This window comes from Nanorana parkeri, unplaced genomic scaffold (assembly GCF_000935625.1).
Source record: "Nanorana parkeri isolate BGI_ZX_2015 unplaced genomic scaffold, ASM93562v1 scaffold407, whole genome shotgun sequence".
Classification (NCBI taxonomy): domain Eukaryota; kingdom Metazoa; phylum Chordata; class Amphibia; order Anura; family Dicroglossidae; genus Nanorana; species Nanorana parkeri.
This window is the reverse complement of record NW_017306675.1, coordinates 852,827-877,460: the sequence shown is the minus strand read 5'-3', so window position 1 is coordinate 877,460 and position 24,634 is coordinate 852,827. Positions and strand designations below refer to the sequence as shown.

The following is a 24,634-nucleotide window of genomic DNA, read 5'->3' as shown; positions in this document are numbered from 1 at the left end:
ATATATATATATATTGTTTTTTTTATCTTTCTTTTTTTCATCATTTTTTAAATCATTTTTTCACATTCTTTGCACTTATTTTATATTCTGTTCGGAAACCACGGAGGTACTGAGCAGAATAGCCGAGCCAAATGCCGCTCGGCATTTTACACCAAAGGCTTTGGTATAGTACGAAAGAGCTGGGTAAATCTGTGTCAGTAACATATTATAAAATGTAGATACCATATGTTTACTTTCTGCTTTCCTGAGATAGATCTCTTCAAATGGTAGATGGTGTCTTCTACACAATGCTGTATACATACATGTAATGTTCTTCTAAGCAAGTAAAACTTAATTCAGCATTCCTCAAGATCTCAGTGCTTCATCTAAACACATAGCCAAAACAAAAGAGTTGTCTTGTTTTTCCTGCTTCTTCCATAATACACAGAGGGATTACCACTCTGCATTCCCTCATTGTCTATAAAGAAACCTTGACCCCACTAGTATATACATATATACAGGGCTTGAAAAATCCACTCGTCCACGACAAGAGGACGGCAACAACAGTGAAGCATGGCGGAGGTTCCTTGCAAATCTGGAGCTGCATTTCTGCAAATTGACTTGGAGATGTGGTCAGGATCAATGGTGTCCTCAATGCTGAGAAATACAAGCAGATACTTATCCATCATGCCATACCATCAGGGAGGAGTGTGATTGGCCCCAAAATCATTCAGTAGCAGGACAACGACCCCAAATATACAGCCAATGTCATTAAGAACTATCTTCAGCGCAAAGAAGTCCTGGAAGTGATGGTTTGGCCCCCACTGAGCCATGATCTCAACATCAAGTCGGTCTGGGATTACACGAGGAGACGGATTTGAGGCAGCTTACATCCACAGAAGATCTGTGGTTAATTCTCCAAGATGTTTGGAACCAACCTGCCGAATTCCTTCAAAAACTGTGCGCAAGTGTGCCTTGAAGAGTTGATGAATTGATGTTGTTTTTAAGGCAAAGGGTGGTCACACCAAATATTGATTTGATTTGGATTTCTCTTCTGTCCATTTACTTTGCATTTTGTTAATTGATAAAAATAAACTATTAACACTTTTATTTCTGAAAGCATTCTTACTTTACAGCATTTGTTAACACCTGCCTATAACTTTTGCACAGTACTGTACAGTATATATAAGCACTTGAACCCTTGAACTATCAAAAAACTATATCATAGAACTACCACACTGCAAAAAGTAGGATTTGTATTATTTGAAGGGGGACAAATTAATCATTTACAATAATGTATGCAAACAGTTCCCTTACCAACATAGAAAAGTACTGTCAAAAATTTGATATTTATATTAAGTGGCTCTGTACCAATCAATATGTGTAAACTGTAGTTGGGGGAAACAATCAGTTAGCTGTTTTCTTTTATCAGAGTATTGCACAATCGTTTTCCTTTATACACCACCTTAGTTATAAATATATTTTCTTCTAATAATCTCTGGACATATTCACATAAACTCCATGGTCACTGTGTCTTTGTAGTTATACCATCTCATGAGACGATACAGCCAAATTATGAATAATGGTCCAGTTGTCTGTTGAAACATCATAATGCAGAAGATGTGTGAACTGAGTATAGTTATTGGTGCCAGTTAGGGTGTTTGCAGATTCTTGAAAAAAATATTAAACTCCTGTAGATTTTGCACACCACAGAATCTAGAGTTTCCAGAGAATAAAGCCAAAAACAAAAAACCTCCAACGAGCAGTTCTGTGGGCATGTAACATCATTCAAATAATGTTTATTGCACAATCTCCTTACCCTTCTGTGCTCCTTCACCAGGGTGAAAGAAGCTTCAGATTTCAGCAGCTTATCCAATAACAAAGTCAGAAAAACAGGCAGGTCTTGTCAGGATTTAAAACTGCTCAGCAAAACTCCTCAGTTGCAGTCTAGACCCCATTCCATGGAAGGATACCAATAATAGATAGTGACTTGCTTCAGCAGGAAACCAGCACCGTCACATATTAGATAGAGAACCATGAAGAATAATGAATTCTGCTATTAACTGGATGTCCTAGTGACAACTGATAGGCACAATAAATAAGACAGGGAGTAAAATGGTTTAAAACACCTTGTCCGGCAGTTACTGTATCATGAAAGCTTCATTCTATCAGTAATTGATTTTTCAATATTTGGTCATATATTTCTTCTAAATAATGATTTGCATTTAAACATATATGGTGAATTCCTAACATGCAACATATTTATATACATTTGCCAATCAAAACTGCTTTCAATTTATTTCTGCCTATAACTTTGCACAAAAAATGTATATATTTTTCCCTAGCATATTTTCGTCCTTTTTATTAATGAGGTTGCAAATGGAATAATAATAAACACCCTACATGGCCATGAGCTGTGTTTATACCTTAAGCTTTTCTTAGCTACCTACTACACACTTTGTGGCATAATGGTGTTGATTTACTAAAGTCAAATATGTTGTGCACTTTGCAAGGGAATTTGCACTTTGCTAGGGAAGTTTAGCTTTACCTTAGCTTGGTGAATGTGGTGAAATGTCACTTTGCAAAGAATACCCAATCACATGCAAGGAAAAATAAATAAATATATATATATATATATTTTTTTATTTGATAGGACAATGGAAGTCAGCAGAGCTTCACCTCATTCATTAAGCTAAGGGGAAACTTCCGTGGCAAAGTGCAAATTTCCTTGCAAAGTGAACAGCCCTTTTTTCCCCTTTATTAAATTAACCCAATTGAGTTAGAAATTTCCAAAGAAAACGGATATAACACAAGAGGTTGCAAACTGTGAGAGGTACTGTGATAGTGAAAAACAAATCGGGGTTGTCAAATCACTCTACTAAATAAAAGTATATTGACACCCAAGAACAAAAATGTTATATATTGCAGCTTACTAGTCCTTAGATGTGGTGGTTGTATTAGTTTTCTTTTTTTTTCAAGCTAAGAACATTTTACCAAAGTACTGAAAAAACGGTTGGATCCTGATAGTAATCCGATATCCTTTAACTTTGTGCATACTGTACTGAAATATCAAACAATGCTATTAGCTTTCCTAACTATCTTCTTTGAACTACAAAACCCACCCTCACTATGTAATGGAGAAGAGGGAAGGGGGGTGTTTGGAGTCCAGAGCAGCTTAGGGTAACAATGTTCTTTCTGCATACATACAGTACAGTGAGTGTTGTCACCTGAGGACAGTAACTGTTTTACTGCGAGGATCACAGGTGAATATAAAGGAAAAAAAACTGAAAAGGCCAAATAATGGAGCCATCACATCTAAGGACTAGTAAACTGTAATATATTCAATTTTTGTTTTGGGCTAAACAAACATGTTTCCCACTAATTTACATGGCAGTGTTTTAGCATACAACTCCCTCCTATAAGGCAGGGGAAAGCACTTTCATTCATTGTTACTCCCTGCAGGTTCGTCCAGTCTAGTCTCTTGCTATAGATTAGTCACCATTAGGTAAAAATCATGGTTGAAGGTTGCCACTCTTTGACAACTTTTTCAGCAGACAGAAGTCCATCTGTCCACTGCCTTTTTCCTGATTAATAGCCCATATATTAGTTTGCCAGTATGCAAGAGGTTTGGACCACACTGGAACCATTTGTTATCAAATGACAGTTCCTTTAGTCCCCTACACAATGTAGAAAGCCAGAACCCTTCTAGGTCACCTACATCTGACAGCTCTGGCAATATTATACACATCTAATCTGTTGCGGATTGCCAATTTGGCCCCATTGCCAAAAAAGAAATCGCAGGCAGTGCACTGTGCAGGTTTGTAGTCAGGTTAGGAACACTGCTGAGGATGTCATATTTCATGCCTAAAACTATTTGTGACCTGACCTCAAGCTCTTTGCTGAGGGGCACTAAGCCAGCAGTAGAGGTATTAGGTCTCAGAAAAATTATGTCTACAACACTGTTGCTATAGGGGAAAGGAAAAAAAATGGAATTGTTTTCAGTAACTGAAAATGTTATCAGGCTACTAAAATTATTTTTTATAACCTTAAATAACAAAAATGTTTGGTAAAACTGTACTCTTCACTTAAATGAATGGACTTTTTAATAGCTTGATAACGCAATAAAAAATAAACAACGGTAAGCTTCAGGGAGTTGTAATAATATAAACAAGCCCTACCCACATAAAGAAAGGCAATCACAGAAATAACTATATCTATCACAGCATGCAAAGATTAATGATCTGACAGGACCCATGGCACCAATCATATCACTTCTTTTAAACTGATTCACAGAGTGAAATGGATCTACAGTTTCATGATTCTATTCAGTTTTATGATGTCTGTGTGTTTCTCCATTATCAGTTGTCAATGGAGGCAATCAGAAGACATTGAGAATCAGGGAAGTGAACAGCCATGTGATCTCACTTTTGTTAGTAGCTCTTAAAAAAGTAAAATTAAAAAATAAATAAAACTAAGCATCTTCATTAACCCCTTCCCGACCGATGATAGGATTACCCCGTCATGATCTTTCAGTTCATCAAAGACTGGTGACGGTATAGTCCTGTGGGAGTTATTCACAAAGTGGGGGTTATTCACAAAGCTAGCCATAGGATCAACCGTAGCTCCGGCTGATCCTTCGGCTAGCTCTGGCCGCCACAGCCCTTCGGTTCAGGGGAACCGAAGGGCTGCTTTACGGGCTATTCACTATAGCCTGTACAGCTCCCGAAGTTGGGCGAGCCAAAGTCATATGCTTCGGCTCGACTGAGCCGAGGTGAAATCTGAGGTGGGCCATTGGTGGCCGAAAGCCTGCTACTGGCAGCTGTGCATTGTCATTACAATGAGAACTCGGTGGGTCACGGCCAATAGGAAACAGTTGGGCGGAGCTAGCTGTCACTGCTTGCTCCGCCCAATCGTTTTCTACTTTTTTAAACTGTTTTTCTATTTTGCTCGGTACCACGAAGGTACCGAGCAGAATAGCCGAGCCGAATGCCACAGATGTTGGATCGGCTGGGTCGAAGTCCTTCTGCACGTCAGCTCAGCCTAACATGCAGAGCATGTTTGGCTGACCAAAGACAGCCGAAGCAAGCCGATATATGACTGATTTTAGCCTATGTACGGCTGAAATCAGCTGTACAAACTTGAAGTGAAGAGCCGAACAATGTTCGGCTCACTTCGGGTCGGTTATTCACACGGCTGCCTTCAGTTGCACCATATTCACTAAGCTATATGAATGTTTCATGTGAAAATATTTCACTCTTTTAATAAATCAGCACCAGTGAGCCCTACTGTTTCTTCTCTGCTTGTAAATATGCAGCTATTAAGAGTCATCACTTAAGCATTTCAGAGTTAAACAACCGGAAATTATGCTAAAACAGATAGAAATACGTTTCTTTACAAGCTGGTTTATTTAAAGGGCCATCATCAGCTTTTGCCATGCTCTTTCCTATCAATACCAATTTTCTTTCTTTCTTTGTGTTGCCTGCCAATAAACATGCAGGAAAAATTTAAACACCAAAATTAGGCCCAGGCTCAATAACAGTGAGTTAAACAGGATCTTGTACCTCTATATTATTCATTTTAAAAAAAGGATCAAAAGAGGGTAGGATTCTCAAAAAAACAAAAACCCTATTGTTTTCACAAAGTAAAATTGCTTAATGTTCCATAGCAATAGAAATAAATTATAGCGCTCTGGTCAGACACTATTCAGATGTTCTGCCCTAGGATGAAGACATAGTTACGTTCCCAAAAGCTGGTCCAAAGGATATGAGGGTCAACAATCATCTGCTGCCTGAAGCAAACCATCTTCTTTTAACAAAACTAATAATGTATTAAATTTGTGAAGATGAAAAAGCTGCTTAGGTTTATAAAAGAAGTCCTGGCTTCAGGTTAGTATTAATTCATGTTCAGCTTACTATTACTCAATAAACATCAAAGTCTCCTACAGAAAAAAAATTATGTTTGCTGGCTTACAAGATCAGAGCCATTGCACTCTCTGCTGAAGTCTTTATTGAATTTTGCAGTAAGCTTTAGCTGACTGAACAGGTCAAGCACCACAGCTAAGACTTCCCTTTACTCTAAAACTCATAAAGTCCTCTCCAGCATGCAATGCTGCTGGCTAAGAAACTTGACTCAGCATAGGGTCAAAGACCATGACCTCAATGGAAAAAGGTCACATAGCTTTCAAACCCCAGTTCCTGAATTCCATTAACTTACATGCACTAGCTGTTCTTGTGTGTCGAACTCTCTGGAGCAGGCTTCCCAATGGCAGTTTGTCTCGTAGACTACTTCAGGCTCTTGTTTACTTTCATCTTTGTCCCCCTCCTCTTTTACCAGAGTCATTCCATCTGGCTGATCCTAGACACAAAGTTAAAAGATGGGAATGTTAAACTAAGAAGGAGGGGGAAGTTGCATCTCAATGGAAAGAAAACCCAGAGACCGGCTATGTTTAACTGTAACTAAATACTTAACATTTTTACTAAATGAATCAGATGATTAAACATAAAAATACAACTTTATTTAATGTATGCTTTTAGGATAAATATATTTTTAACACCCACAAGTATATACATTATATCAATTAATGTATCCTAATGTAAAGATGTAAAGAGGCCATCAACAAGAAATAATTTTAACGTTATTTTGAAATAAAAACACAACATACATAAATCTTGAGAAATAAAACAAGATGCGACAATATGCTACTAGTCAAATTTATAAACTTACACATAAGATTTATGCAAGGCTCATCAAGAAGAGGTAAAAGCTATAAGCTAATAAAATCAAGCAAAACTAAATATTTCTATTTTTTTTTGACGTGGGATGGGAAGCATAAAGTAAAATTGTTTTAGGGGTCTATACAGCTGGCATCCAAGTTACTTGTTATCAGATACACAACATAAGGTGAATTTCAATGACCACTCCTGTTACTGTCTCTTACATGCCACATAAAACTTCACAGCTCAGCTTCCTCCTTCACTTATAGTCATGGTAAGTGGTGCCAAAATTCAAGTCACATATTCCTTAGCTTTGAAAATATGAATACATACGCTAACTCATAGAAGCAATTAAAATCACTTTGTTAACCATGATGTATGAATCTTCTTACTGCTACAGCTCTTACTGTTCCCTTTTTAAACTAGTATAAGTATTGCACTTACCTGTATGCATCCAGCAGCTGGGCTTGGTAGCTCTTCCTCAGGTTTAATCTTGGAGCGTTTATTATGCATTGGGTCCCCTGTACTGCTCACAGCTGACTCACTTGTAGGCTTGTTCTGTTTAAAATGTTCATTAAGAAAACAAAAATAACTTTTGTGCTGGAAATCAATTTTTATTACCTGAGTATGGTAAGACTGGTGAAGACTATGGCTACACTGTTGGTTTTGTGCTCAAATCCTTTATACTATTTTACTATTAATTATACCTGACTATGTTCCATATTTTTAAATCATTTTATACTATTAAGATGTAACAATTTTCTTTTAAGAATAGAAGTTTAGAGTAAATGGTATACTGCTGACTTAGGTGTTCCAAGACATATTTATGCTCTGAAGTATCTGCTGATGAACTAAAACAATCATGTACTTGGAAAGCATAATAAAGCATTAATAAGTAGGGACTATTAAAAGTAATTTCATTTTGTTATGCCATTTTTGTGAAGTTGTAGTGTGTTAAATATTGGGGGTGGTTTACTAAAGATAAGTGAATTGGGGCAGTGGGAGAATGTGAACAAGGATAATCTCTAGAGGAGCCTGTTGGCAATAGGTGAACACCAAAAATAGATACCCAGTGGAATCACCAAAAGTACATATTGGCCTCTTTTTATTTGTGTAGACTAATGGCCCAGTAGCCTGATTTTCAATTAAGGATGGCGGTAATTTATTCACTGATGCATACAGACGAAATATCACTGTTTTATAAGAACACTTTCAAATAAAGCACTGTTATATTTTACATATTGATATTAAAGTGAAATACTCAATCATTTGTATAGGATCTGCTGTGTGTTTTTTTTACATATTTTATTTCTATATTACAAATATTTTACATTTCTTTTAAAGCTGGAAATATGAAATAATGCATTTCAGTATTTCATTTGTTACAACTTTCAGCCAGCAGAACTGTTGTTTTCTACATAGTATTACAATGGTGACTGTTGCAAAATACAGCTAAGTAGAACGGTAGATCAAAGTATACACACACCTGAACGATTCAGAGAAGAGCCATACCTCCTCCCTTCCTTCTACCAGACAGAGGACAACTTAGATTCTTTAGTTATAGAATCTACCAACACGTATACAGTGCTAGACTTTCTTATTATAATATACTGTATGTGCTCTGCAAACTAAATTTTATAGATGCACCCAGTATTAAATAGATTGTAAAATAAAGATGTTGTTTTCAATTTATAGATTTTTATACATACATCTGTTTTTTTCTTACTACATTTCACTTTAGTAATCCTTGTGTTTTATTGTTTAGTAAAATATACTGTATATTGGTGTTGTTTCCATTACATTAGAACTTTAATTATGTCACAAAGGTTAATTATTAACAGTATTCACTATAAATGTTTAAAAAAATTGGAATCTCACTCATTATGATTACATATTAATACAAATGTCCTCATTTCCTGACTTCAATGCTGCTCTGAGAGGTCAGAAACAAAAGTAACAGAGATACTTCATTCTCAGATTTGCACTGCAGTGATAATTCTTATATTAGGCAGAACTTACAATGAAAAAACACATCTAATGGCCACAGTGTCAGAAAACCTAGAGAGTATTCAACTGTTTGTATCAATGATATTAAGTTAAATAATATTTAATCAAACTATATTTAATGAAATATTGCAATATTAACTGTCAAGGAATATTTTCTGTGCATATGATTTTTTATATGTGTCTATGTAAAAATGTATGTTCAAGTCTATCGTATACAGTAAATGTCTATGTCTAAAACTGCAAATGCAAACCGGCCTGTTACAGACAGCATCTCCAATTGGTGATCTGAAATGTTGGAAGATATGTTACAATGACTGATAGATACTATTGTATGCATAGATATGTGACTGGTGTCTACTGTTGTTCATTACTAGGGGAGAAAAAAAGAGGCAGTAGACCTGAACTGACAGTTAATTAGGAGCCCGGTAGAATCACATGTTATTATAATTATGTGCATAATGTTAGATGTACATGACATAGGAAAACATACCAAAAAAAAAGGACTAAGACAGAAATGATATATGTGAGTATAATGCGTGCTCTACATAACTCCTGAACAATCCATCCTCGTGCTTTGAAGTTGCAACCTGGGATGGACAGGTAAAATTACATGATACATGAGTGCAAACCACAATGTCAAACCAAACCAAAAATATTCTCTATCAATTTGTAATGATAAGCACACATTTTATCAGGCTGTTTAACCACATTTAACTGAAATGTAATTCTGTAAAACCAGATAAATAACAGAAAAATTATTCTGGATTGATTTTATTTATCTTTTTAAATTCATAACTACCTAAAATCATTGTTTTATCTTTTTGATGTAAGTATACAAACTGTGTTTTACAAAGAAACACTGAAAACATGACAAAGAATTCCCAGAACAATGTGAGTTAGCAAAAGACACTGCCTGCCTTTAAACCTGCTTTATTTTATTCAAACCTCTGACCGAGAAATCAATCAGCCCTCTGTATGCAACAGCACTGGCTGTGTATAAAACAGTCTTTAAACAATAGGTGGTAAGAAGAGGAGAGAGATTATAAATAGCATATCCTATTGGCTGAATAGAAGACCATATAACATGCATATGTAACAGTACTTATTGAGTTTACTAAAATCATCATTACCATACATATATTTAATTGTGTCTCTCTCTCTCTCTATATATATGTATATATAAATATATATAGATATATATATATATACACACACACAAAATCATTCTACATTCCCATTTATTTAAGCATCCTTTCCCATTTAGTGTTGCTATAGCAGCCTGGCCTTGTCTTTCTTAGGTAGAAGAAGAAATGCCCATGCACCAGATGAAGCCAAGGGAAAAGTAATCTGCACCAGGTTGGCTATTACTTATTATAAGCTAGCCTAATGCAGATCCTACCCTGTAGTCATCTATCTATTTAGGAGCACTAAAGGATTGTGTACTCCAGCCCCATACAGTTCAGGCAGCTGAAACAAAATGTTCTCCTTTACAAGGTACAATATGGCACCTTAATAATGGTGGCACACTTGCTGACTATTGTTAGGATTTTTTTAAAATTAAAGACATACATATCATTTAATGCATGGCAATTGCACATACATATTCATTTTGGTGTCCCAGTTTTACTGCTCTGCCTGCTTGCACAAGATGCTATTTAACCTGCTGCAGATCTTGCTGTAAAATCTCACCTGTGTTACTTCTGTTGGGCCCACGCTGACCTGGACAGGGTTTAACACACTGGGAATGCCGGGATTAGTTCTCTGAGTAGGAAACGTAGGTGCAGGATGAATAAGTGGGGGACTGTGTCCAAATGCTGATCCGATGCTGTGCTGTCGATTTAATATATGCTGATGCATCTGTTGTAAGGACACAGGGGTAGGTGGGTATGTAAAACTCAAGGCCGGGCTATAAAGAGAGAAAATAATACAGAGAAAAGGAGAAAGAATTAGGAAAAGAACTGGCAAAATACATGAAGTACATCAAACCTATTTTACTCTTACAATAAGCACATTCTTATTATATATAAATGATATGGTTTATGACTATGCTGTATTATGACTATAGATACTGAGTCGGCTTGTTGTAGCTAGTTTAGTGGATTCTTGTACAATCAGCCGCACAGAAATCTGTGTCCATAAAAATCCAACTAGTACCGATAAATCACAGTGTTATTACCTACAGATGTTTATAGCCAGTTATACTTTGTGCAAACACATCCAGCTATGTTTTGAAGCAATCCACTAAACTATATCCAAAAAGCACCAAGAATTCACCACTCCAATTCCACCTCTGTCGGTCAAATGTATGCACGAGGTGCAGGCTTCAGTGTGCTCCCACTCCTTTTTGGAGTTTCATTTACAAGAGTGGAAACTGTTCAGTTAGCTTAATAAATAAGCTGAAGCTGTGTTCAATCAGAATACCAAATCACATGGGAAGTAGAAAAAAACCCAGGATATATGAAATTCAGTCATCCAATCATGTCCAAAATAAGAATATACAATGTTTTGCTATTTTCCTTGTGATTTGGTATTCTAATTGAACACAGCTTCACCTTATTTACTAAACTAGATGAAGATTTGATAAGTGAACAGTCTGTACTCCTTAAGTCAATCAACCATAAAATGTTAATACATTCCATACAATGAAAAAAACCCACAACTAATAGTGAAAGTTTTTAATGGATTCCATAGTCAGCTTGTCTAAGAAGAGATTTATTTTATCATAGAAAAAGGAATCTCTATATACACGTTTCCTATTCACATTATGAAGAAGGAAAATCAATTGGTAAATGTGTTTTGTGTGCATTGCTTGTCATATCAGTCATTTCTTTTTCTCAGACAATAGAAAATTTGCTCAGCCAGAATGTCACCTAAAAAGAATTTCCGTCAGTGCTTTTTGCACTGAAATCTACTGCAAGACTGCTGATCAATGTTTCAGTGAAGGGATATTCCAATGGGAGATCCCGTCTCTCTCTCTCTTTCAGTTTAACATCATTAAATGTCTATTAAAGCCCATTATGCATGCTAATACCTGTCATCACTTCATTAGTCCTCTGTGTTTCTGAGCCTACAGTTCAATTCTGGGGGAAATTATATTATGGCATAAAGACTTCACTCTGCAAGGCGGCATTGCCATACCACTCTTTATGCGCTCTCTTCAAATAAATTGTTCTCAGTTGCATACTTCAATACCAAACAAGATAAGGAATAAAATATTTAATTCATGCTTTTCTTATATCAAGCTCTTGATTTTTCTCAACATTATTAGTTCTATACATATTCTCACTAAGAAAGCTTTAATTTACATAATGTGACTTTATTTTATAATTATATACTGGATAAATAAGCTTCAAATCTATATTTACAATTTATAATGTGTGTATTCTATGTGACCTAAATATTTTTATATACTACATACCAAAATAATTTTATGTTATACAATTAAGGAAATGCAAGAAATGTTGTGAAACAGGCATAAAACCAAAATTATCAGACCTTTAATAATCATGTTTCACGTGAGACACACATCCACTTGGTACAGTATTTTCACAAGTAAGTTAGGCACCAACGTCATAGGCGGCCCTTTGGTAATGTTAGCGGCCCCCATAACTTGTAAATTGCCAACTACTGGTATAATTTGAATAACCATTCATGTGCAAGCTAAGACACATGACTTAAGTCTAGTTTAATAGATAATTAGATAACCTTGATAATTAAAGAGAACGCAGATTTGCCTTTTTCACTGATGTAAGTGAACATTCACTTTGGAGTGTGAAAATTCCCAGTTCCCTTAGTAATGCAACCCCATTAATTTTGACCTACCTCAAAGCTACCTATTAGAATTGCTGTTAATGTACCGGTATCTATTTTAACAGACTTCATACACTCATTCAGAAATTGCATTGTGTAGGAATTTGACCCCATTTAAACGTTGCTTAACTACTGGTATCTCTGTAACACTTCACATCTCTGTTAAATTAGTACTTATAAAGCTGAATGAAAGAGAAGTAATTTAGAAATTAAATGTCATTTTCTGTGTCTGCATACTGGCAACCCTTTTAATGAAGAATGAATGCAACTTACTTTTAGTAATATTAAGTGAAAAAATGCACATCTATAATTCAGAGCAAATTAACTCATTAGGGCAAATACTTCTGACAATGAACATTATTTTGACTTTTGTGATCGAGTGCAGCCTAAAACGGGACTTATTCAAAGTAATTATAAGTAATTAATGTTAAACTGATTTCAGCAACATTACCATTTAAGACAAGAATATGCTTATACATACCCTCAGAGAATGTTAGCTTTATTTGAAGAGAGCTTTTTTATTTTATTTTACACAGTGCTACTTTATTTTATAATGCAAAGCCCAAACATGGGGGAACAGTAATTGTTCTCTGCAAGAGTCAGTAGGAAATCAGTAATAATATTCTGTTATTACAAGCCCATAGTCCCTGCCAGTGTTCCTGAAAGGAGCTATGAATGATTACAGCCTGACTTTGCTAAGGTAACCACTGCGGATGATTGATAGGGCATTAATCAAAAGATGCATATCAGCTTCAGAATTTGTTCACAAGCTCCCTTCTAATAGCTGATTTCATGTTCACTGACTTCTATGCCAGTTTGTTCAATTTATTCTTCAATGTACAGTACAAACCATTCATCAGAGAGCACAATGATTTAATGCTCCCTCTTCCTTTCAGTGAACATATATTACGAAGTGTAACTACCCTGTTCTGTTCATTAAAACACAGGAAAAACAATGTCATACATGGCTTTGGAAGACCGGCCTGTGCTTATTGCAACGAAGAAAAATAGGTTGTTTTTAAAACAGCACAGATTAATATTTATTTTCTCAGTTTAATGCTATTTTGCAAAAGCTACCATTTATTCACACGCCTAATATAAAAAGTAAATTTAGGTAAATTTCCCAATAATTTCCAACTTTGTATTTTGTAACAATAACTCTGCCTTGTGCCATTATTTATTGTTTATTTCTGGATGCCTATATGGCCCTGACAGCTAAAAAAAACAGGCAGCAAAAACTAGCAACAAACTGCGCAGCATTAACCACTTGCCATCCGGGGCATTTTCCTACTATTTGCGCACACATGATAAAATATATATTTTTTTTACGTTGCACGGTTTTTGGGTGCATCAAACCTGTAGGAAAAATAAACTAAATTAAAATTTAGTGCACAGAAACATAATATAATACCCAATTTTTTTTAAAATATGAAAGACGGGATCACGTCGGGTAAATAGATACCAAACATGTCAAGCCTTAAAATTGCGTTCGCCTGTGAAGCCGCAAAAAATGTAAATACCCCAAATTTGCAGATTAGCAGATAGGGTAATAGCAGATAGGGTGTGACAGGTCCTCTTTATGCAGACATCAGTATATTATGTATATACTAATATAATTATAAATAATTTGTATATTTATATTAAGTAAATGTTTACAATTTTTAATGCATATTTGTTGACATTGTACAATCGCTTTAGCATAAAAAGAATGAAAAGAAAGACAAGTAGAGCAGCAAATGATTCAGAGGCATAAGGTGACAGCTGTTTGTTGAAAACAATCAATCATGAATATGCCCAACCACATACAAAGATTATTTACGAACCATGCTAAAAGCACTGGTATGCAGAAACCAATGGCAAAAAAAAATAAAATAGAATTTAGCTTTTACCAATGTAATAGGCTTACTAATGCAAGCTGATTTGGGAGTTGTTGTTACTGGTCAACCAGCACTATTCTTGATGCACTGTCATTTAACAAATCTAATACACTCACAATATTTGATCTGTGCATAGGCTATGGCCAGGGCTTGAAAAATCTGCTTGTTGTAATTAAACGGCCGGCCGGGAGTTTTACATCCAAGCGATTCGGGCATCTTTAGAGACGCCCGATCGCTTGTATTAGCAGCAGCTGTCACTGCCATTGCCGGTCCCGAGACCCGCTGTGCCCAGTGCGGCACAGCTGCTCTGTGACAGGACATCAAAGGAAGTTCAGTACACGATTTCCCTCTGCTCTCCTCTCCATCCCCGAATGCCGGAAGTGATGTATATTACATCACTTCCGCATTCTACTGTCACTCTCCAGCTCTAGAAGCTGCTGAAGCAGATCTCTTCTTCATGAGCTTCTCTCGGGATCCCTAGGTGAAATTAGGGGTCTTTGAGATGACTGATGTCTCCATAAAGAGGACCTGTCATGTAAATTGGCTATAGTTAAGTGTAAACAAAAAATTAAAAAGAGTAATAAAAAAATAAAGAAGCATAAAAAAATGTAAGAAGCATAAAAAATATTAAATTTGTTTAAAGTCCCCCGCCCCCCACATATACACGCCGGGTGTGCCTACATCCGAAAACAACGATTACGCCTATTGTGCCGTGCATGTTACATATTACCGCGCACGTCAGAGTGAGAGCAATAATTTTAGGGCCATTATTCACTGATAACATTAAAAGGATGAGCAGTAAAAGCGTTTAAAGTGTTGCCTTTGCTGATTTTCAGTGTGGTCGTTTCTTGTGCTTTTGCGGGTGCAAGAAATTTTAAAACTTGACATGTTTGGTGTTTATTTACCCGATGTGACCCCATCTTTTATATTTTACCAAAAATATGAGTAAGAATAAATGTTTTTTAACATAATGTAGGGAAAACATATTTTTTTCGAAATTTACAGTACTTTTTTCATTATATAGTAAACAATAAATTCCCCCACTGGTGATGAAATACCACCAAAAGAAAGATCTATCTGTCCCCAAAAATGTTAACATAAATTGCAAGACTATAGTCCGGTCATGCTGACTGCTGAAATTTTTGACTGACTGGTGGGACACCCTAAAATTTTTCAAGCCCTGGCTATGGCACATTGGCTTGTCTTTCCTTATCCCTGGCAAGCATTGATCAAATGGACAAAATTACTTAGTTGCAAGTTGGTAAATGGTAACCCAAGGTAATTGTTGCAGGTATCCACCACATGTACCCTCTACCTAATGAACAAAGCCAACAAAACCCTCTAGCAATGAGCGCAATCAGCATAGTTTTATTAAGATATCCACATACTGTTCTCAGCTGACAGCTGTATATCTATCCCCACAGACATATGATTGAGTAACTGTCATGTCAAGTCTATGGGCATCTTGACTTTTTCTTCTTCAGTAAAAATTAAAATTATTCATGTTCACCAATACATGTCTGTTAAATGTATCTACAAAAACTAAACATACTGTATACTGTATGTGATAACGAGATGTTGAGAGGGTTTTTTTTTATTTTCTAAATAGCTAGCATTAAATGCAGAGTTGTAAAGCAAAGAGCAAATCTATTATCAATTAAAGCCAAGGCATACAGTAGTTCCTAAAAATGGTAATTCAGTGGCAATCAGTTGCATTAGAATTAGAGGCAGTATATGGGGCAAATATATGTACTGGCTATTACTGTGCTGTTATTTATTTATGTGCCATATAAAGTTGTAATAATCTTATCTGTTTAGTTGTTTCTGAGTTTAGCACATCACTGCAGGTGTATACAGTACATACACACTGATTGCTGGCAAAGGACAGTAGTTGTAGACTTAGGGGTCTATTCACAAAACTGCCGAAGGATCTAGCCGTAGCTTCAGCTGATCCTTCGACTAGCTTCGGCCCCAGGACCCCTTCGGTTCAGTAGAACCGAAAGGCTGCTGTATGGGCTATTCCCTATAACCCGCACAGCTCCAGAAATTGGCCGGGTGGCTCAGTCGAGCCGAAGGCATATGCCTTGGCTCGACTGAGCCGAGGTGAAAGGTGAAGCTGGCCGAACAGAGCCAGCCATCATCTCACGGCTGGCTCTGGCCACTTGCAGAGACAGATCAGCGTCCCTGTTTACCATCTGTCATCTGTTACTGATCTATCATTACTCTCCCCGACGCACAGGAGTCTCCAGCTATTAGATAGCGGCTCCCGGCCGCCCGGGAGATAGAAACACTTTCTCTCAGTAAACCTTTCCCCACTCTGTTTTTTTTTCTTATGACATCGGAGCCGCAGGCCGCCATCAGAAAAAAAAATAGCATAGGAATGCATAGCTACAGTCCTATTGGCTATTTCAATTTGCAATAACCAATAGCAAACTAGCTATCAGCAGAGGGGACCTGAAGTTCTCCATCAGGTCCCCTTCTAGTGATTGACAGCAGCAGAGGGCGGGTGCAGTAGCTAGTTTGCTATTGCAAAGTGAAATAGCCAATAGGAATCTAGCTATGCATTCCTATGGTGTTTTTTTATTTTATTCTGACGGCAGCTGAACCACCCGGCCAATAGAAAACAGTCGGGCGGCTCTGCGGCATTTGGCTATTCACTCACTGCTGTTCGGCATCTATGAGAATAGGCCGAACAGCAACGAGTAGCCTGTCGGAGGTTCGGCTTAGCCGATCCAGATGTCGGCTTAGCCGATCCAGGAGTCGAACTCCTTCTGCACTTCGGGTCGGCCGAACATGCAGAGCATGATCGGCTGACCCGAAGCCACACGAAGCAAGCCGATGTACGACTATTTTCAGCCGATATACGGCTGAAATCAGCCGTACAAGCCTGAAGTGAATAGCCGAACAGCGTTCAGGTCGGTTATTCACTCGGCCGCCTGCGGCAGCTTAGTGAATAAACCCCTTAATGTCAATAATTCCATTGCAGTCTGACCATTATCCACACAGATATCGTTTAGGCTAGATACAAATCCAGTGGTACACTAACCACAGTGCTGTATGCCATCATGCCTTTTTGTATTCCTGCAGATCTGGTCATTCAGCAGTGTCAAATCGCAACAGATTTGATCATAAACAAGTCTACCTAAAAATTTTTAGTTGGGCCATGCAAGTAAATTTCTGCATGTATGGCTAGGTTTAGACATTCTCCAATGTATACAGACAGAATAACACTATAGTTAGCAATTTTTTATATAAAAGAGGAAAGCCTAAACATGCTTTTATAAAGCAGAGAAGATGGGCAGCTCATTCAGATCTTACTGGCAGCAGGACAATGTTTACACTATGCTCAAATAATCCTTCTCTGTTAATCTATGCCTATAAATTCCCTCTGTGACATTAAATTCTCCCTATTTCTCAATTAACATAAACATGTTTACACCTTTGGAAGAAATCCAGAAGTGCCTTTATTTTGCTTTGCACTTAACCCCTTTAAAAATATAATGATGACATTGTTGGCATTTTCCCTGGAAAGCATACACAAGTGCCTTAAAGGACACCTGATTATTCCTGCTTGAACAATAAAGCCATGGAAGTAATGTTTTTTCGGCAGACTAAACTGTGAATGGGGCAAGATGCTACTAGTGGGGTATATTAGGTATTGGGTTAATCTGAAAAGGTATAAAGAAAATGACAAACATTTTCTGATCTAGTTGACATCCCGGGGCTACACTAGTGTTGTCAAATAGCTGTGTCAGAATAATTTGAGTTGTGTATTGGCTATTGTTGGATACTTTTATTCTCTCTACACAGTACAGATTGGCTCAAATTTAGGCTCTTGATATTTGTATTAAGCACAGTAAATATTCTGAGTTCTGTCCTATTAAGCTTAAAAATGTGACTATTGTGGTCCAGAACCAAAAGACTAATTTTAAATATACTATGAGGTTGATTTCCTGAAGGAATATAGACTGTTCACTTAGCAAAGAAAATGTTTATTGAGCTTAGTAATAAAGGTAAATCTGTGTTCACATCAATCATCCAGTCATGTAAAAAAAAAGAAAGAAAATACAGATTTACCTTATTCATTAAGCTCCGTGAATATTAACTTTATGGAGTAAACAGTCGCTAATCCTTTCATAAATTAACCTCTATGTATCCTATTGCTTCAAAGAATGAGGTTAATATTGAGCTTATAGGCAGCCAAATCTTGATGCTTGCACCATAGCAGGCAGTAAACATGTATGCAACGCCAAAATGGGTGATTTTCAATATTAGTGATAAAGTGCTTAAAATGTAACAAATGTAATGTTTACATATATTATAGTAACACAAAAAGCATAATATTATGTAAGGGTCAGACATGTAATGCACTTGTGCAAACACATTAGCTCCTTTTTGAGACCTGTCATTGTCTAGGTGCATCTACTGTTGCCAATCTGTTATTTTCCTTGTATAAACAGTTTTATTTCTAGTATGAATCAAAATTAGTCACCGTTCCATTCCTTATTAGGTCAGTGTGTTGAGGATTAACTTTATGTACATGACAAATACGCTTCAGAAAATAGAGGTGTTAAACACAGCAAACAGGGCAAAAAACAACTCCTTTGCCTTAAAGCATTTTTTACAGACTAAGTTCCATAAAGTAACTGCATTTCAAGCAGGGTCAGCAAGCTGCTTTGTAATTTCATAAAGATGAGAAGTCTCAAATAGCTAACTTAAAATAATAAAACAAAGTATTACAGACCTTATAATGAAAACCAAACTTTATGGCAATTATGCTAACAAGGTCATCCAGTTACTGGTCACAGCTGTGGAATTTACCCAGAGCTGTGATCAGAGTTATAAAAATATCTGCAATGTCCTTGTTCCACTGTAATACAATCTTGTTTAGGCAACTCATTTACTATAGGGTAACTATACTAACAGGATGCAGACATTTGTAATTTATCTATATCCTTTAGAACAAAAAACATTTGTTTTGCTAGAGACCAGTTTAATCACATGAACAATTTAGCATTTGTGATGTGGGGAAACTCACTTGTCCCAACCCCACCTGATCTTAAACTTCATCAGATCTGAGTAGTGGAATCATCGGCTTCTTAGTAAACCAGCTGCTAATTTCGTGGTTTCTACTTTTGTCAGTAATAACTCTTCAGTTATGCTCTGGAGTCGAAAAAAAAATCCTTTCTTGGGCTTCAGTTGCAGTGTGCCATATAGCCTAGAGCACAAGCCATTTAAAGGGAATGTAGTTTTTTGACTTTTTTAGATATATTTATAAAAGAGATCAGCTTAATATAGCTTCACTGCACTTTTTCATAATACAGGCCTATAAATCTTAATTATAACACTGTGGTAATGTGGTATGGTCATACCCCTGCCATAGAGCTGCTTTATAAACAAAAGCACTAATTTATACAGCACAGCTATAAGCTCCAAAGCAAGTGAAGAACCATTTTCAAAATTTGTAGATCTCTAATAAGATTAGCAGTGACATTTACACAGACCACATAAAATGAAGTAAAAAAAATAAGAAGAAGAACGGATGCAACTTATTTGTTCCAATGAGCTACACAAATAATTTTGAACAAAAAAGTATACCAAGTGGCAATGAGAACAATACCGTGAAAGGTTGAAGAAGATTTTACAATTGGGTTATTCTCATGGACATCAATAAAGCTATATTTTAGAAGATTAGGCTGATGTGCTATGCAGGATTTTCTTGCAAGAGTAACTGACTTATTATTCGGGTGAGTGTATCTTTTTTTATTTTAAACCCTAAAATAAAACTAGAATGTATCCCTTCAGTGTGCGGGTAGCCCAACTGCACAGATTTAAAATTTAATATGCCTGGAGTTTGTTTGTTTTTTACTGCTTTTCAGAATATGTAAATATGTGATTGTTCCTAGCCTGGCTACAGTTCTACTTTCGAGTGCTTCTCGATTTGGTTGTAACATAAACAATGCAAGTCTATTTAAAATATTTAGCCTGGTAAAACTGAATGATAATTTATGGCACCATCTTTTGTTATAGCAATAAAGTTAAGTCTAAAAAAAAAAGTTTAAAAAAAATAAAGAAGCTAAAAAAATATTCAGAAATAATAATTAAACAAAATAACACAAAAAATTTTTTAAAGTACCCCGCCCCCCCCACATACACACGGAAACATGCGCCGGGTGCGCCTATGTACAAAAACGACGATTGCGCCCATTATGCAGCACATGTTACATATCACCGCGAACGTCGCAGTGAGAACAATAATTCTAGGGCCATCAATCACTGATGACACTAAACTGATGAGCGGTAAATACGTTTAAAGCGGCGCCTATGGCCAATTTTGCTGCATGACAGAATAAACATCAGTCAAAGTACCGCAGCGCTGAATACTGAAAAATGGCCTGGCCAGGAAGGGGGTGAAACACCATGGCCTTTAAGTGGTTAATGAGTAAAGTCATCATAACCATTTATTCTTGCTTACATAGCTGCAAGAAAATAGTTTGCATTTTGTCCTACGGCATACTTTCTGACATCAAGTTATATGATTTGCACAGCTGGAATGTAAATACCTGATAGATGCAGGTATTTACATCCTTTAGTAAAGACATTCAGATTGTAACCCTGCTAATGCCTTAGACATTGAAAATGCCATGCCTGAAAAAGGTTTCATTACATAACATTCAGGAGAGGCAGAAACTGTTCCACAACAGACATATCAAGTAGTCCAACAGAACTTGCACGGTACATCTTTTTGTGAGCTTTGTTAAGGTGGCCATACACTGTACAACCATCGCAAGACTTTAGTCTTGCGATGGTTGTAAAGGGATTTAAAAAACGTACGATCTGCCTATCTTGGACAGGCAGATCGCACTCTCGATCATCGCAAGCCCGCCCCCCTGAGGGGCGGGCTTCCGATGACCGCAATGCTGAACGGGCAGTGTGCGTGCACACACCGGCCCGTTCAGCATTTGTCTTTCGAGCACCGTTCTAACCAGCCGAGAATCGTACGATTCCCGGCTGGTTTTCGAACATGCTGGTTCGACAGAAGACGTGCGACCGTACAGTAGAAACGGTCGCACGTCTCCGTTCACACTGCTCGATTATCGTACGAAAACCCGATCGCATACGATTATCGTACGATAATCGTGCAGTGTATGGGCACCTTCAGAAAGCAATTTCCAGGCTTAGTGAATGATGTGAAACCTCGCATGTCTAGTATCCTTTTAAAACCATCTGCACTACGAGTTTCCACTTTTTATTTTATCTGATGCATGGGCCATTCGGATGAACTGTCTGCTTCCAATTCCTGAGACTGCAAGACAGTCTGTACCTGAGAGGAGGTAATCACTGGAAGGTATTCGGCATCAGGTGCTTCCTTTACCTGTTTCGAATTAGAGGAACAGCGCATACAGACCCTGGTGGGTCTCTGCTAAAGGTGAGGTGCATTCCAGAAGATTTCTCTGTTGATGGTCACAGGAGACTAAGTTTATTCTACATCCAATGTTTTATCTTCTATTTACTTAATGGACTATTGAAGATCCAGGATCATGGACATTTTTTAACCATTTATTATTTTCACTGGAGTGCAAGTTACACACATGCGGTTTTCTTGTCGGTATTCTTTGCACATTGCATCACATTGATTCACAGTTAATATTTAGTGCATTTGATTTTTCATTATGGATATTTTGTAGCAATTACATTTACACTAAGGTGCATGTTATATACATGCGTTTCTTTTTTGTTTTGCACTTTTTACACATTGTATCACATTACTTCAAGGTCAGTATCTATTATATCTGACACTTTGCGGTCTCATTCACACAGCGCGGCTTTTACCATTAATTTCCAGGCTTACCTAAGCTCCCATCATTCTACAGGCCTATAAAGGCCATCACTTTGGACGTGCAAGAAGAGGAGTTCATGCTCCGTTAGTGATCTCCCCCATGTTTTGAAACGGCTTGGGCCAGACTAATATACCTAATGGCAGATTTTGCCATTCCTGGAGTATATTAAAACCTTCATCAGTCTCACTGAATTTTTTATCCCGCTTTCTTTAATAAGCACTGGTGATGTAGTGAAGGCCTCACAGCTGCCCTCTGCCTTCCAGGAAGATCTCATTTGTATTCTCCAAGATCTTGCGAGATCTTAGTGGGAAAAAGCATTTTCCCACAGATGTCATGAAATGTCACATGTGCAAAGAGGCAGATACAGAGCTATGCATTATGCTATGAATTAATTAAATCTAACAAATTCCTGCTCACAAATCAAGAGAGAAGAAATGGAAGGTAAGGGAAAATTGGAGCATACACAGGAGCAGGGATGATGGAAAACTGTTTGAATGGGGAGGGGGATGTAAAAGAATATTGTTCAACTCAATGCATGCTGTTTTCTTCAAATATTGTGCATTTTTATACCTTCTAACATTCTAATTTTGCTGACTGACATCTATTTTCTTAACTCCAATAAAATATATATTAGAAAGTCAAAAGTATGAGTGTGAAATAAGTATTCTTTATATTTTTCCAACTACGGCACTGAATGCTACAAAAGGACATGTGAAACGCTAAAGATTCATATAAAGGTTATTTATTTAACAAAATAAGTAAGATGATAATAACATATCATTGTATTTTATGTGTTCTCACCTTATTGCACTTGCTGATAAATGTCCATAAGAGCCACTAGCTGAGGAGCTGCTTCGTGAGTTGTTAAGAATAGTAACTAGAGAGTTTGGAGATGTTCGAATCATGGTCTGCAGGTCAAAGCTGTGATCTGAGAGTGGGGATATAGACAACGTCCGTTTTCGGCTTGGCCTTGCTGTCAGTCTGGGGCTGGGGTACCTGGAACCTAAAGAAAAGTGAGGAATTTAAAACTAAAATCATTTAAACATACATACAAAATGTGTTCCAGAAATTTAAGGTCTGGTTTAGAACTATTATCGCTATCTATTTTATGCAACTAATAGTATGCAAACCAGGACAAAATTGTTCAGTTGCTATGGGTTACTGCACAGAACTGCTCTTTGCTGAGTGTTAATACAGAAGCTAATTTGTTTTATAGCAATTTATAGGCCACTTTTCATTTCAGACTGTAAAACAATGCTACAATTTTATGACAGAAACCTGTATATTTTTCGTAAAAAGTGCAGATGTAAAAGGTGATGTGTTTATACAAGACATTATTATTACTACGGTGCAGCCCCTGTTCTCTACAGACAGGATCAGAACAGCGAGTGGTTTTGACAAGTGCCTTCACTTTCCACCTGTGATCTACTAGCTACAATTGAGGAAAATTAGGAAGAAAAATGTATCTTCCAAAGCTTTCCTCAGGGGAGCTCTGTTTATTAATGTGCAAGCAACATGATAAATTGCTAAACAAAAGGATAAGACTTCTATGTATTAGCCCTCTCATTTCTGGTGATTTATGAATCTGACGGCTGCAGCGACATTCCCATCATTAATTCACTGCAAACAATGAAACGGTGCTGCTTAGGCCTAACCAACAAGCCTGTACCGTTGTTAGAAAACGAGTGGAGCTGAAAATATACCAACATTCAGATTGAGATACATGCTTCTTGGCCCCATTTTATTTGCCTTGCACACTGAGACTAAAGACCTCAGATACAAAAAAATAAATAAATAGAAAAATTGCATTAATACAGATAGAAACAAATTAAAGTAATGTACTTTTGCCTTTTTTTTGTGTTTTTTTTTTAGCAGAAAGTGTAGTAAACAATAACTAAGAAAAATCCATAATATTTTACAGTTTATTTTAGTTACCATTTCATTTTACATTAGACTTTTCAAGGCAAAAATTAACATCCTTTCAGGACCCTGGCATCACTACCATAATTTCAATTAGAAAAAGACCATAAATACTAGAAAAGGTTAATGTTGGAGCGTCTACTTCAAAGCTGGCATCTACATATCCTCCCTGTGATAAACAGATGAGTCAGTGAGATTGTTACATTGACTAAAAAGAACTGCACCACAAATGCTAAAGTTAGAAAAAATTAAAAGGAAAAAAAAAACTACAATTATTTTTATTTACTGTGTGCTAACAAGTACAAAGTCAGGAGGTATAATTAGATTAATTTGTTCAGCAAGTTGTTGCATTATTATATAAAGAATTACTGTCTGATAACTGCATCCTTCTTGCTGAACCTCGTATTCCTTCTGCTACTGAGAAATTTGAGTAGCCCATAAGAAAATATATAGATATAGATATATAGATATACATGTATATCTATAT

The 24,634-nt window shown here is 36.7% G+C and overlaps 1 protein-coding gene across 1 annotated transcript in view; it reads right to left on the bottom strand.

Annotated features, from left to right (window-relative positions):
* Positions 1–24,634, bottom strand: part of GLI3 (GLI family zinc finger 3) — a 227,807-nt gene that overhangs the window by 37,035 nt on the left and 166,138 nt on the right. The window contains exons 7-10 of the mRNA XM_018559622.1: positions 23,029–23,230; positions 10,389–10,605; positions 7,137–7,250; positions 6,193–6,333 (exon numbers count right to left, since the gene is read on the bottom strand). Coding sequence (XP_018415124.1) covers positions 6,193–6,333; positions 7,137–7,250; positions 10,389–10,605; positions 23,029–23,230 — 674 coding nt within the window. The remainder of the gene's footprint in view (positions 1–6,192; positions 6,334–7,136; positions 7,251–10,388; positions 10,606–23,028; positions 23,231–24,634) is intronic.